Source organism: Primulina eburnea, chromosome 8 (assembly GCF_022965805.1).
Source record: "Primulina eburnea isolate SZY01 chromosome 8, ASM2296580v1, whole genome shotgun sequence".
Classification (NCBI taxonomy): Eukaryota; Viridiplantae; Streptophyta; class Magnoliopsida; order Lamiales; family Gesneriaceae; genus Primulina; species Primulina eburnea.
The window spans coordinates 41,493,255-41,506,741 of record NC_133108.1 but is presented as its reverse complement, the minus strand read 5'-3'; the positions used below and the strand labels follow the sequence as shown (position 1 = coordinate 41,506,741).

Sequence of the window (13,487 nt, the reverse complement as noted above, 5' to 3'; positions counted from 1 at the left end):
CTAGTCAAATTCCAATGTTCACGACTAAAAAATATTAAACATGAAAAACATTTATATAAATAATTATTATAAAAAACAATTATATAAATAACTATCTATCATCTTCTAAAAATTTTAATATCAATAAATTTTTGTCTAAAATTTTAGAAATTATAATAAAATTTTATTTTTTAATTATATTTTTTTTCGATTTTTTTAATTATTAATTAATTATGATATAGATACGGTGTCTGACTCTGTGTTCACTTTCAGAATAAAAGCGAAGAGCAACCAAATAGAAACCCTGAAGAAATCGTCTGCCATTTCTTGTGCTTCAATTCGCATACGTAACGTTCTAACGCTACACAGAAATACTCCGAACACACACCTGCTATGGCGGCGGCGACTGCTATTAAACTCGAAAACCCTAGAAACCTTTCGAACCTGGATTCGGATCCGACGACCAAAGACGCCTCCTCTGTCATTACGGCGACGTCTTCCGAGTCAGGCGCTGATAAATCGACGGGTAAGTTCGACGAGGTAGATGGGAAAACGAGCGACGTTAATGACGGCGCTGCGGTTACGGATATTCAGAAGAAGATGAAGCGCGCTGAGCGCTTCGGAGTGTCCATCAAGCTTACTGAAGAGGAGAAGCGAAATACTCGAGCGGAGAGGTTTTGTTTTCTGTTCTCTCGTTCTCGTTAACTTCTTTTTTATTTTCGGTGTGTTGCAGTGTAGGACGTTTTTGTGCCAGGATTTAGCTTAGGGGTTGTATGAGGAGCTTCAAGATGGATGCTTATAGAATTTTGAAATGAAATTAGAAATTACGCTATCAATCTTCTCTTTCCACTTCAACTTTTCTTTCCTGTTTTATCTGTTTCTCACCAAGCAATATAGGTTCATTTGGAGATGATTAAACACATTTGTTGTTCTGCCCCTAAGTTTTTCTCCGTAGGAATTGCTGTTATTTGTTGTTCGAGGAAATTATTATCATCTGTTTTGAGTTGGTTTTCAGAAAGTGTTGCTTATGCTATTATCCCTTTATAGTTATCTCTTCAGTATATAATTGCAAATAAAATTTACTAATTTGGTGAAACAATTTTGTGGTCGCATAATTCAAATTTAGGTTTGGAACTGGTACTGCGGTCAATGGATCAGATTCTCCCAAGAAATCAGAGGAGCTGAAAAGGAAGGCTAGAGCTGAGAGGTTTGTCTTTTCTTATTTGATGTTCTATGATATTGTTTTTTGGGCCATTCTGTTTAAATCTTATTTTGTGTTTCCCTAGATTTGGGGTTGTGCAAACTGCTTCCGCTGACGAGGAAGCAAAGAAGAAGGCCCGACTTGCTAGGTTTGGGTCCATTTCCAAGCCTGATTCGGTGGACGAAGATAAAAAGAAAGCTAGGGCAATCAGGTTCCTGTCATTCCACTTATAGCGTCTTTCTTGCATCAATAAAAAGAGTTTCGAACAATTATGTGATGGGTTAGACCACCTCTGTTTCCTCAGGTTTTCTAAAAAAACTCGTTCATTGTCAAGCGAAAAGGGTGAAAAGGACATTGAGGAGGTAAGATTCAAAATTTCCAGCATCTAGCAATTATTTTACTTTTATTCTAATTCTTGGTCTGTTCCTACTTTGTGCTATTTGCAAAAATTTTTAGGGGGCATTTATTACAGGCGAGGCTGGTGTAGGAACCTGAAGAAACTATTGTTTTTGAAAAACTGTAAGACATTGCTTATATATTTTCTTATTTCAAATTTCTACGCTCTTTATTCTGGAAAAATTTTATCACCTCAGATGTTTTTATTCTCGCTTTCTTTCACTCACTTCTGTCCCTAATCGTCATTCTTCTTTTCCATTATTTTCAGGGTGGCTGGTTTGAGTACTAATGCCATGCTTTCAGATTTCTTTCTTTAGTAGCAAGTTATTTTACATTACTATAATTACAGTACATCTAGGGCATCTTGTTTCTGTAATTTTGAAGTTGGTAGTTCTGGTTTACCTGGTGAGTCCTGGAACAACTAAAAGCCGCCTCCGTGGAGTTAATACATTGAAAACAGCCACCAATCTTATCAGAAGTTTGAATTACGTAGAAAACTAGAATCTCGCCAGTCTTATGCAGAATGGGTATAACAAATATTGCACGCCTTGATCTTTCTTCTGTTGATTTTTTTTCTTCCTTTTGACCTGATGGTTATTGTGTTTTGTTCTTTGATGGTATGCCAGTGTCGAATCAAATTTCGTGCTCTATGAAAATCTTTGAAAAATTTGCAGTAAATTTTGTTTTAGTCGAACTCATTTTTAGTTCCAGAAAACTGTTTTAAGTGAACTCATTACTCTTATTTTCAGACTGTTGAGAAAGAATGTCATAATTACAAGATATAATAACGAGCCTAGTTTACGATATTTTCTGTTGATGTGGTGTTAAGATTTCATAGATCGAGTGTATTCTGCTGGCCTAGTAGATGGGGTAAAATCTTTTTCCTCCCGTTTTGCATTTTCCATGTTAGTTTCTGTACATATCTGGAAACTGTTTTTTCAAGCAAGAAACTGGTACGTATATGTTCTTCTGCAGTGACTGCTTTTTCTCTCTGTTTGAGGCTCTACGGCCTTAATAAAAAATATTCTAAAATTTCAAGAATCTTGCAGATTTACTAGCTTGACAGAAAATGGTTTGTTTTTCTTCGGTGTTCATTTTTTCCCTGAATAGGGGAGCTTGCATGTTTTCTAAACCGCTCATGTGTTAACAGAGTTAATGCAAGTGCTTGTGTAGGTCTGGCAGTACTGCAATCGATAGATGACTGTGTTTAAAGACTCAGTAGTCGATTGCCTAATTTATTAAGAGTTACTAGTAACCCTTTCTGTATGACTCATATATTCTGATAAGGTTGGTGGTTGAGATACACACCATTTCTTTGGAGGCGGTTGTTGTTTTCTAAGGTCTGACCAGGTGAATCGGCTATGATTTTTAAAATGTTGAGAAATATGTTGATGTTTCTTCAACTGAATCTTAGTCTAGCTTATTTTCTTCTGTTTTTGGTGATACTTCTAAAGACAAGGTTTACTGATCTGGGATCCATGTATTGAATCCACTCATGTCCATTTTGTGCCTCGATTGCATGAACACATATGTTTGCTTTCTGTTCAACTGGAGAAACCGCGGTGAATGTTTGTGCTTGCTTAATTTTAACGCACACCCTTAATCGGACACCCTTAATCGGTTCTTAAGCTTTTCTTCTCGACCATCAAACTTGTGTGAAAACAGGGCGAAAATCTGTTCTTACATTGTTGTATATTTTATGAAAGCCATTTTTTTAATCAGCGATGAAGTTGTTTTAAATGTAATATTTTCTATTGTCAGATTTAAATTGTCGGTTAAGTTGCTGTTCGGTGCTTGAATCAAGTTTAATACGTGAAACGTGCTACCTCGCCTGTGTGTCTGTGCGACGAGCTCTATTTTTTTTAAAAAAAATTATTTTAATGACGTGGGTTATATTAAATTCGGTCAAATTTCATAATATTTCAGTTGCTGCAAAGTAGACCTCTGGGTTACCAAAGGGTATTCAATTGTTCTATGTTTTGAGTAAAGAAGCGTATGATTGATTATAAGGACAATAGGTGCGAGAAAGGTGGTTAAAAACGTGACAGATTATACGTAATTCTTTTAGAAAACCATTGGGTTTGTGCCATTTAACTTAAATTGAATTAGCTTCTCCTTTATTCTTGTTATTTCCTAAGAGAGCCTTATGTTTGCTCCACTTCCATATGTGCTACTCCTGTTTTCAAATAACACTTTTTGAAGGCTCCCATGTTTCTTTTTTGACTTTACAACGTGTACCAAATTTGTTTTGCAAATCATCAATGTATCTCGTGCGTACCTAGAATGCAACCGTTTTTGGTTTTTTAGGCAGAAATGGTAAATTTGACTGAGATGTGCTTTTTGTTATCCTGGGCTACTCTTTTCAAAATCAACCAAGAATAAAAAGTTGTATTAAATACAACTTCATTTTAACCAATACACCAGTACTCTCATATGCTATTTTTAACAAAGCTTGTCTAAGTGTCCACAAATAAGTATACATGCACTCCAAAAGTAAAAAGCATATGTGGGAATCTGGGTAGAGAAGCTTCTTCACAAAAAAAAAATTATTTCTTTTTTTTTTTTGTAAATAACATGTATTATTATTATTATTATTATTATTATTATTATTATTACAAGTTGTTTGCCATTAAATGATAAATCGGCCCTTTCTCCGAGAGAGTTGTGTATGTTAAATTTGTAATATTGAGAATAACATTGTTTCAAATAAGCAAGGACTAAACTAATTTTTAACTATATAAAAGGGATGCAAATGCAACCATTTCCGTCAACAGCCAGAACCAGAGAGTACTCAATTTAAGCTTTTTATTTCCTTCAACTCTACTATTCAGACATTGATCTATTTTGTAACAAAACCTTAATTTAGCCTACTATATCTGTTCTGATACATCGTCTTTTCTACCTTAAGCTAGGCTACTATAACCGTTTTGATACATTCTCTTTTCTCCATCGAGCTTACCTTAATCTAGCTTACTATAACCGTTTTGATACATCGTCTTTTCTCCATCGAGCTTTTAAGTTGTTCTTTAGCATGCCTTAGAGCATCGAGGACCTCTTTCACAGTAGCATCAAGAACTTCTGGATCGATGGTTTCACTCTTCTGTGGCGTATCAATTAGAATTAAAGCCATCGAATTATCCACAATGTCCTCTGGATCATCTTCTTGGTCATGTCCCTCTTCAGCCGATGATTCTTTACTGTAATTGTAAAATTTACATCCGAAAACAATCAGCATTAGAAATTTAGTGGTTTAAACACGAAGTTGTGCTTGGATTACTGCATTTATCAATACAAGTACTTAAATAAAGAGGAAATCGATTTGAAATCCTCAAATATAATATCCAATCCAAATAATTCAAATGGATTAAATTCATGAATATGAAATTCTTGACCTCAAATGACAGTGTCATAAAAAGATGTAATTTTGAATACCCACCTATGCTTATCCGTGTTTGAAGAATTTTCTGCCGAATTTAGCACAAGGTCTTCCGAAACTTTCGCAGCAATTGGGATTTGATCCAACCCCCTTTCAGTTTCCTTCCAATTGAGTCCATTTTTGCCCATATTTTCTGACCCTTTTTGAGACTTGAAATGCTCCACCGATTCTTGATTTTCACCCCTTCCTTGAATTTCTTTGGCGCCTGAAGAAGCTAATGACGAGACAGAGGAAATGTCGCTTCTGTCCACTAAAATCGACTGCTCCGATTCATCAGAAACATATGATATGTTCTTGGATTCGAGCTTCTTGATCAAGAATCTCAGCTTCCTCTCGGCCCTGTCTCTTGATTTCACCTCCTGTTTTAGCATGGTTTCCAGTTGAATCAGCTGTTATTTTCAGACATTAACGATGATACATCAGCTGATCTTTTTATAGCCTCGACTCTATGAAAAGGTGGAAAAACTGTATATCAAACACAAAGAAGAAGTACCTTGTTTCCTAATTGCTCTGCCTCCTCTTTAGCATTTCTTGAAACCATTCTCTCTGCAAGCAATCTTCCCCTTAAAGAATCCACTGTTCTCACCATATCTTCTCCTTCCAATCTTTTCTCACTGAATAATAAAAATCCCATTTCAAATCGTGGAAAAAATGAAAATAAGCAAAAAGAACAATATAATTTTTCATAAAACATTAATCACCTCCGTTTCGCATCACCGTTGTCTCCTCCTCCTGACATAATATGTTCTTGACCTTTGCGCCTCAAGATTTTTTTTGTGCATCAGGTGGGAATCAATCAATCTGTAGAAAACAAGGAAAACAATTCTGCATACTTTTCTTTATCTCCCATTTTAGTCTCAAGCAGTTGGAAAAACAGTGAGGAAATTTATTTATAATAAGTTCATGGAAAAACATGTAATTTTTTAAAAATAAAATAAAATTTATGTTGCGCCTCTGTTTTTTCGAAAAAACAAAGGTGCTCCCAACCCAACTGCTAATGTTGTAATAATAATAATAATATACAATAAAATAAAATGAATGATTTTTTTGGTGTGTCAGAGTGAAGCTTTGGCCTTTTCCTTGCCCCCCACCATGAATGATTTTCAGGCAACGCCTTCTCTCTCAGTTACTTTACATTAAAGCAGTAACCACGCTTCTCTGTAACTGTTACTTGCACCATTGTTTCTCATTATTTCTTCATTAATACCCATTTTATTTCATTCTAATTGCAATGAATTCTATAAATATGTTATATGTAATTAATTAAATTAAATGCCCCAAAAGTATTACTTGCAAAGTCTTGATCTCGCGAAGAATTGCGATTCTTTAGAATGATGTATAAGAACAACATAAATGTTAAGAAAAACCCATAAATCGCATAATCTATAATGCTAAATCATTAATAATTTGATTGAAAACATAAATGAAAAGTTTTTTTGTTTTCTATTCTGAACTATTTTTTTAACGAGAAAATAGAAAATGGAACGTGATGTCGCATGATCTAGGTACCATGACTCATAAATAGATAATGTCTATCATCATCTTTAGATATTTCTGTTTTAGCTTATTATAAAATCACAAATTACACTTATGTCTTTACATATTAAAAACTTACAATCTATCATATACATTAAAGCTCAATAACCCGAAACTTTATTTGATCACTTTATTTTTTGCTTAACTTAACCAACAACGCATAATTATTCATATATAAGCTCACATAAATAAAATCGATCCAACAAGAAAACCCGATCGACGATTGATTTAACCCTTAAATATCGGGCACCAAGACACAAAGTCATGTAAAATTTGATTTCAATTATTCTATATCACAACATATTCTACCACAATTCTGATGTCTCCAATGACATTGACGTAGTTAAATATTCAGTTGACCATCTTTAATTTTGACATTTTGTTAGTTTAGAATACTTTGAACTTTCAAATGTCAACAAATTAATATATTGCGTTGCACTCCACGATACGAATAATTGTCCAAGTAACCGACAACATGTGTTATAATTTATATACGAATAAACTAAATTAAGAACAATAATTTTCTGGGAATAATATTTAATGCAATATAAACTTTATACCTCTCCGATTTTCAAATTCTACGAATATAATAATTCGATCTCCAGTTTTCTAAGAATAGTTATAAAATACGACATGATCGGGTTGGATACCCGAATCCGAAAACCCGACTCGCGTCCACCCCTAGTTGTACTTGTAATGGCCTACCTATTTGTCCGATAATAAAATTTCTTGATTTAAATTATTAATTTTTTAAAAAAAATTGGGAATTTTTGTATTAAATTTTAGTCACGGGATATGGTGGTGTGGAAATTTCACCGCCCCATGCCTCTTTGTATCACTCTTGGTACGTGTTGTTAACTTCACGTTTAACTTGCTGACACTCGAATTGTTATTATTTCATATTCTCTCTTGTTTTTTTTTAGAAAAAAAAACATGTTTTTTTCCTATGAGACAGTTTTACATATTAATTTTGTGATACGGCTTTCCAACCTAACGCAGCCTATAGAAAAAAATATTTGTTATGTTAAAATTATTATTTTTCATCGAAGTTATAAATCACGAAATTGACAGGTTTCACAAATATTGACACGTGATGTTGCGTTACTCTATACCTATTTTTCATCATTTTGTTGAGATATTTTGGGTGTGTCAGTATAGATTTGAAAGGTAAACTTGTGATGAATATTTATCAAGCTTTTGTAGATTTTGTTTGGTTGATGGTGAATTTTCTCCATCGTTTTTCTCATGGAATAACCAAAGGCCCGAATGTTTTAGAAATTTTCTAATAGTTTTATTTTCTTCGTCAATTTTTAATCCAGTCACTTCAATAATTAAATCTGGTTTTAACCAATCCTGTCAATTGGAAAGAACACTTATTTCCTGTTTCGCATTAATTTTTTTTAAAAAAACTATAACAAAACACTTGTAATTTATTTTTTTAAAAAATAAAATTATTTGTCCAACAGCTAAAACAAAAAATAAAAACATTATTCTTCTAAACCATCTTATTACAGAGGCTAAGGCGCGTATTTGGTGCCCCCAGGGGGCATAGACGGTATGATAAGGGTTTGGAGTGAATGATATTTTAATTTATGTTGGTGATGGATCGAGTCTCGACTTTTCTTTTATGGATAATTTATCTTGCCAACCTCTCCTCTGGATACCTGCTGCTGGTGTATAACCTTGATTTACCTTCTTTCATGCCGCGGCTTGAGGCGACTCTGTGTAGGACTCTCGGGGATGGGATTCAACTTTTTTTTTAAGGCGCGTATTTGGTGTGGCCACTTCTAAAAAAACAAAAAAAAAAATTGTAATAATAATAATTGCCTGTTTACTTTCCTGAGAAGCTAAGCCTGGAGAAAGCATTATCTTATTAATGCCAATTATTGCATCTTCCCATGCGTTTGGGCCATGTAATAAATAATCACCAATGACCAAAATTTACTATTTAACTTTTCAAGTTATTACTTTTACATTTTCTGATATTTTCTTAAACGAGTAAGATGTTGATAAGAGAAATATAGAAATAATCTAAGTTTCGTTCGTCGAATTTGAAACTAAAGATTTCATATGAGGATAATAATTAAATACTTCATTCGAATCCAAATCCTCTTGTACCTGAATCTATTACATGACCAAATTGATGAATTTGGTTTAAATAAATCCGAAAAATAAAATTACACATTTTTTGAACAAATGAACGTGGTTTACATTTAGCCAACAAGGGTTGTACATTTGGCGCAGTGACCAGCAGACCTTCACTCATGTCCATTTCACCAATCTTTTTCCAATCAAAGCACTGTTACAGTGAGCCCAGGCCCAGAACAATAGCAGAAATGGCCAAATTTTCACCTGGGCAGGACCGTCTGCCTAACCCAAAAGGAATTAATCCAAAGCCCAAATATTTCTTCCACCTAAGCTCACAAATTTCTCGGGCCTAAATTTCTCAGGATCCGCCCAAACATTTGGATCGCGGGGATTTCCAAAGAGAGGACAAGTAGTATAGTTCCCTCCGGGATCCAGTATCCTCCCACCGTGCACTCCGCCGAGGAGCGGTGGGGAAAAATAACTGATACCGCAGAATGCAAGAGGAGAGTTTCTAGGATGATGTGGCGAAGATACGGAAGCGCCGCCACGTCAGATTCAGAGATGAGGCTGTCTGTTCTGACATATGTGTCGATTTCGGATTAAGCTTTTTTGAGGATGTGTGAATTATCGAATAACAGGGAAAATGCCCACTCTACAACGATTGCAGATGTTAAAGATAACTATTTTAGAGAACATCAAAATATTTAACTCCATAATTCACTACAAAAAAACGGAAAGATTAGCGATAGCGACGGTTTTTATATAAACCGTCGCCTTTTAAATTATAGCAACGGTTTTATAATACCGTCCCTATAATAGCCACGGTTTTATAAAAACCGTCGCTATAATAGCCACGGTTTTATAAAACCCGTCGCTATATAGCCACGGTTTCTAAAAAACGGTCGCTATTATTGCGACTGTTCCACACACCCGTCGCTATTTTGTTCAACGGGTGAAACAAAAGCGACCGTCTTGTATCAAACCGTCGCTAATATAGCGACAAATTTTCATAAACCGTCGCTCAATTAAACAGACGACGGTGTTATTAAAACCCGTCGCTATATAGCGACCGTGTAAAAACCGTCGCTTAATTTAATAAGCGACTGTTTTGCCACAGTCGTCGCTATATAGCGACGTTAAAGAAAAACCCTCGCTATACTAGCGACGGGACCACAAAACCCGTCGCCGATCTAGATCAGCAAAGGTTATGCAAAATTCGTCGCCGATCTGGATCGGCGACGGTATTTCTAAACCCGTCGCTATATAGCCACGGTTTTAATGTAACTGTTGCTATATAGCGACAATTTTTATAAAAAATCGTCGCTATAATTCTATATATACGAAGGTTCGCGAAAATTTTCTAAACGATTGTTCACGGTAGTAGCGAAAATTTATCTATTTATTCAAAGTTTCGATTTTTTTGTTTTGTACTAACATTTTCTCGTATTTATTTTGTAGATTTCTTCGTCGGTGCGATCTTCCGTTACGTAAAACTACATGTCTTCGCTCAAATTAGGTATTAAAGTTTTTGTTTAACAGAAAATTTTTTAGTAGTTTTTTTACAGAAATTTTTCGGTACGATATTTCGTTCCCAAACTATTCAGTAGTTTTTGTATACGAATTTTATCGATAAACACCGTCGCTAATTAAGCGGCGGTTTTTTTAAAAAACCGCCGATTAATATAGCGACAGATTTTTAGGACCGTCGCTTAATATAGCGACGGTTTATTAAGAAACCGACGCTTAAAGTAGCGACGGTGTTTATATAAACACCGTCGCTATATTCGCGACGGTGTTCTTCATAAAAACCGTCGCTATATAACGACGGGAGTTTTAAACCGTGACTTTTTTTGGGCGACGCAGCATGAGGTCACGGGTTGACTGACCGTCGTTATAACCGTCGCCTTAGGGATTAGCGACGGTTTTAGCGACGGTTTTGACCGTCGCTAATCCCGTTTTTTTTTGTAGTGATTAGTCTTCTTACCCTACTAAAAACGTCTTCAAGTCATTCCATATTTTACATAGAAAAAAATTTAAACAAAACTCCATTTTAAATCGAACAACTGTTCTAAATTGAAAATAATTTCGTGTTAATTATTTAGTATTATTTGATCAAATTCAAAATAATAATAACACATACAACACATATACATCTTTTACTAGTGTATATATATATTCTCTCTCACTGAGGCGAATAAACTTGCTAGATTTCTTGAAATTCGTTTCGGTTCGGGTCAGTCCACGAATAATGGGCTTTGTGATTTGGTATTTCCTAATTGGGCTTTGAGCAACTATGGATGCATTAGGTTGTACTCTGAAATCGAAAGCCCATTGTATCTTATAGTTAAAACTTCAGGATGTGAGAACAGAGAAAAAATATCAGGAAAAGAGATCCAATCTGTTAATTAATATTATCAAATACATCTGACGTTACAACTTCAATGCCATTCAAAAGGGATCCAGGACAAGAAACTAATTGCACGAGTCTAATATCCAATTTTAGACTAACACTTGAAATTTTATAACTAAAAAAATATTCTCAAACAGATAAATCCTAACCTAAACCACACAGAGAAAGATTCAACGACGTTTTTGTTATCACAAACGAGTGATACTCACCACTCATTCTTCACTACCATTCGTTTCATTCTAACACTAGAGATATATTTCATTCTCCAATCAAAGCAATCATAAAACAAAAATAAATTAGTATGTATAATCATTAATTTTATTTTTCTTATAGTAAAAATGACCAATGTTCCAAGTACCCAACTACGAGACATGGTGGAAAATTACATTTAATACTTAGTCCCCTGTTGCACGAGTATTATAGAGTGGCAAAAACTTGTGTGAGATGGTCTCACGCGTCGAATTTTGCGAGACATCTATTTTATTTGGATCATTCATAAAAAAATATTATTTTTTATTGTGAATATCGGTAAAGTTGACCCGTCTCACGGATAAAGATACGTGAGACCGTCTCACAAGAAACATAATTTAGTGCGAGTGTATATGGTTTTCTGATTAGTTTAAAACTGACGAGATTATATGTAAAAACTACAACATATTACCATCTCGGAGACAAAAATTCTACCAGAAAATCTTTGCTAATATTTTCAATAATTGTCTCAATATTATTTACTAGTCAATATGAACTAGACAATCATGTGCAAAAGCAACCGCCGATCCTGGCGAGATCCTCAAAAATCCGATCAATCTCACGGCGGGCGTCATCTGTTGGCAGCCGGTAACGACAGCAGGGGCACGTATTTTTGTTCCGCAGCCACCGCAGTATGCACATCCAATGAAAGTAATGGCCGCACGGCAGCTCACACACTTCTCTCCCCTCCTTAATCTCGTCCTTACATATCACACACTCCCCTCCGGCACTCACTTCCACTGATGGCAGCGCCACCACAGCCGCAGCTGCGGCTGCCGCACTTGTTCCCGCCTTTCCCAACTCACCGCCGCAACCCAGTACATTAACGAAATTACTACATTTCGCCACAATTTGGACGTACTCGTTTAATACTTCAAACGATGAGAATCCGCCGAACCCGGAAAGATTTAATATTTTACGGGAGACGTGATTACACAGAAGAATCCGCCATTGCGAAGGCGGTGTTTCGAGGAGTTGTTGACCGTCGTGTTGATGGAGTTCGCAGAGGAGGAGGAGGAGGAGTACGGCATCGAGGTCCCGGAGTTTCATGGGCGCGGAGGAGTTCAGAGGTGTCGCGGCGGCGGCGGCGCCTTGCATGGAGTTTTTTAGAAGGGTGAGATTGTAAAGAAGATGGCGAGCTATGAGGAGGGACTTGTGGTGGAGGGATAGGGAACGGAGGTGGCGGAGGGTGAGGGAGAAGAGGGTTGGGGAGGAGAGGAGGTAGGATTGGCGGCGGTGGTGTTCGCGGAAGATGGCGGAGATGGAGTTGGTGAGATCGGAGAGTTGGGGAGGGGAGAGAGTGGAGAGGGCTGCCATGATTATGGTTTGGTTTGCCATCATAGGATCATGTGCAAGACTACCAAGTGAAATGGGAAATAATTATTTATAGGAAAAAAGAAAAAAAAATATTTTTACCTTAAAGGAGACAATTAGGTTTTATTAACATGTGTTGTTTGATCACGATGTCTAACATTTTTAGTTTCCCTTCCCATTCACTAATGCGTACATTAATCCCATTTAAACCCAACAGAAAAAAAATTCCATTTAAAATTAACATTTATATGTTATAAAATCAAGATTTTTTTTATTTTTATTTTTGGTTTAGAACTTATGCTATATTTGTTAGTAACTATCTAGTAAACTAAAGTTTGGTTTCCCTAGTTGAACTTTTTAGTAGTTACCTTGTGAGACGGTCTCACATATCTTTATTTGTGAAACAAGTCAATTTCACTCATATTTTCAAAAAAAATAATACTTTTGGCATTAAAATTAATATTTTTTTTAATACGTGACCTAAATAAAATATCTGAATCATAAAATCGATCAATGAAACATCTCACGAGAGTTTTTGTGTAATTTTTTTGTAAATGTAGATTTGTAAGAACGGATTCAGAGTTAATTATTTTGTTATGGAAATTATTGATTTTTTTATATATTTTAGAAGATATGATTTTATTTACACTAAATTTACTCCAGGTACGATGGGGAAAGGTGTGGCATTAGAAAATTGAGGTGGTGGAGTAATATGGAAGGGAGTGGATGGAAATGTTGGGATCTTGTCCACAAGTACGTGTCTTGGTTAGAAAATGGCTCACACTTGTTCACATTTTATGGTCTCCAATTATTCTCTTCTAAACAGTATGGTGAAAAGAACAACAAGAAGAGAATGAAAGAGCCAACTGCTGCTGGAT

General features: G+C 35.5%; 3 protein-coding genes across 5 annotated transcripts; 1 reads left to right on the top strand and 2 right to left on the bottom strand.

Annotated features, from left to right (window-relative positions):
• Nucleotides 1–262: 262 nt before the first annotated feature.
• Nucleotides 263–3,102, top strand: LOC140839853 (uncharacterized). Its single transcript, XM_073206825.1, has 6 exons — nt 263–653; nt 1,106–1,186; nt 1,266–1,391; nt 1,485–1,542; nt 1,637–1,699; nt 1,845–3,102. The coding sequence occupies exons 1-5, from the start codon at nt 373–375 to the stop codon at nt 1,673–1,675; spliced, it is 585 nt and encodes a 194-aa protein (XP_073062926.1). The 5' UTR covers nt 263–372; the 3' UTR covers nt 1,676–1,699; nt 1,845–3,102.
• Nucleotides 3,103–4,332: 1,230 nt separating this feature from the next.
• Nucleotides 4,333–6,042, bottom strand: LOC140838005 (uncharacterized). Of its 3 annotated transcripts, XM_073204090.1 has the most exons (5): nt 5,714–6,032; nt 5,506–5,626; nt 5,013–5,401; nt 4,536–4,773; nt 4,351–4,478 (listed from the first exon to the last, which is right to left on the bottom strand). In XM_073204090.1, exons 1-4 carry the CDS (start codon nt 5,749–5,751, stop codon nt 4,542–4,544), a joined length of 780 nt encoding a protein of 259 aa, XP_073060191.1. In that variant the 5' UTR covers nt 5,752–6,032; the 3' UTR covers nt 4,351–4,478; nt 4,536–4,541. The 3 variants fall into 3 exon arrangements, with proteins under 3 accessions (XP_073060192.1, XP_073060190.1, XP_073060191.1); XM_073204091.1 differs by having other exon boundaries at nt 4,333–4,773; nt 5,506–5,617; nt 5,714–6,042; XM_073204089.1 differs by having other exon boundaries at nt 4,335–4,773; nt 5,714–6,029.
• A 5,653-nt stretch (nt 6,043–11,695) lies between these two features.
• Nucleotides 11,696–12,645, bottom strand: LOC140838004 (E3 ubiquitin-protein ligase SGR9, amyloplastic-like). Its single transcript, XM_073204088.1, has one exon. It carries the CDS (start codon nt 12,634–12,636, stop codon nt 11,800–11,802), a length of 837 nt encoding a protein of 278 aa, XP_073060189.1. The 5' UTR covers nt 12,637–12,645; the 3' UTR covers nt 11,696–11,799.
• Nucleotides 12,646–13,487: the final 842 nt, after the last annotated feature.

Coding starts and splice junctions, on each gene's coding strand:
- LOC140839853 (XM_073206825.1), top strand. CDS start 373: ATGGCGGCGGCGACTGCTATTAAACTCGAAAACCCTAGAAACCTTTCG. Junction 654..1,105: donor CGAAATACTCGAGCGGAGAG/GTTTTGTTTTCT, acceptor ATTCAAATTTAG/GTTTGGAACTGGTACTGCGG. Junction 1,187..1,265: donor AGGAAGGCTAGAGCTGAGAG/GTTTGTCTTTTC, acceptor GTGTTTCCCTAG/ATTTGGGGTTGTGCAAACTG.
- LOC140838005 (XM_073204090.1), bottom strand. CDS start 5,751: ATGTCAGGAGGAGGAGACAACGGTGATGCGAAACGGAG. Junction 5,627..5,713: donor AACGGTGATGCGAAACGGAG/GTGATTAATGTT, acceptor TTTATTATTCAG/TGAGAAAAGATTGGAAGGAG. Junction 5,402..5,505: donor CAGAGCAATTAGGAAACAAG/GTACTTCTTCTT, acceptor TGAAAATAACAG/CTGATTCAACTGGAAACCAT.
- LOC140838004 (XM_073204088.1), bottom strand. CDS start 12,636: ATGATGGCAAACCAAACCATAATCATGGCAGCCCTCTCCACTCTCTCC.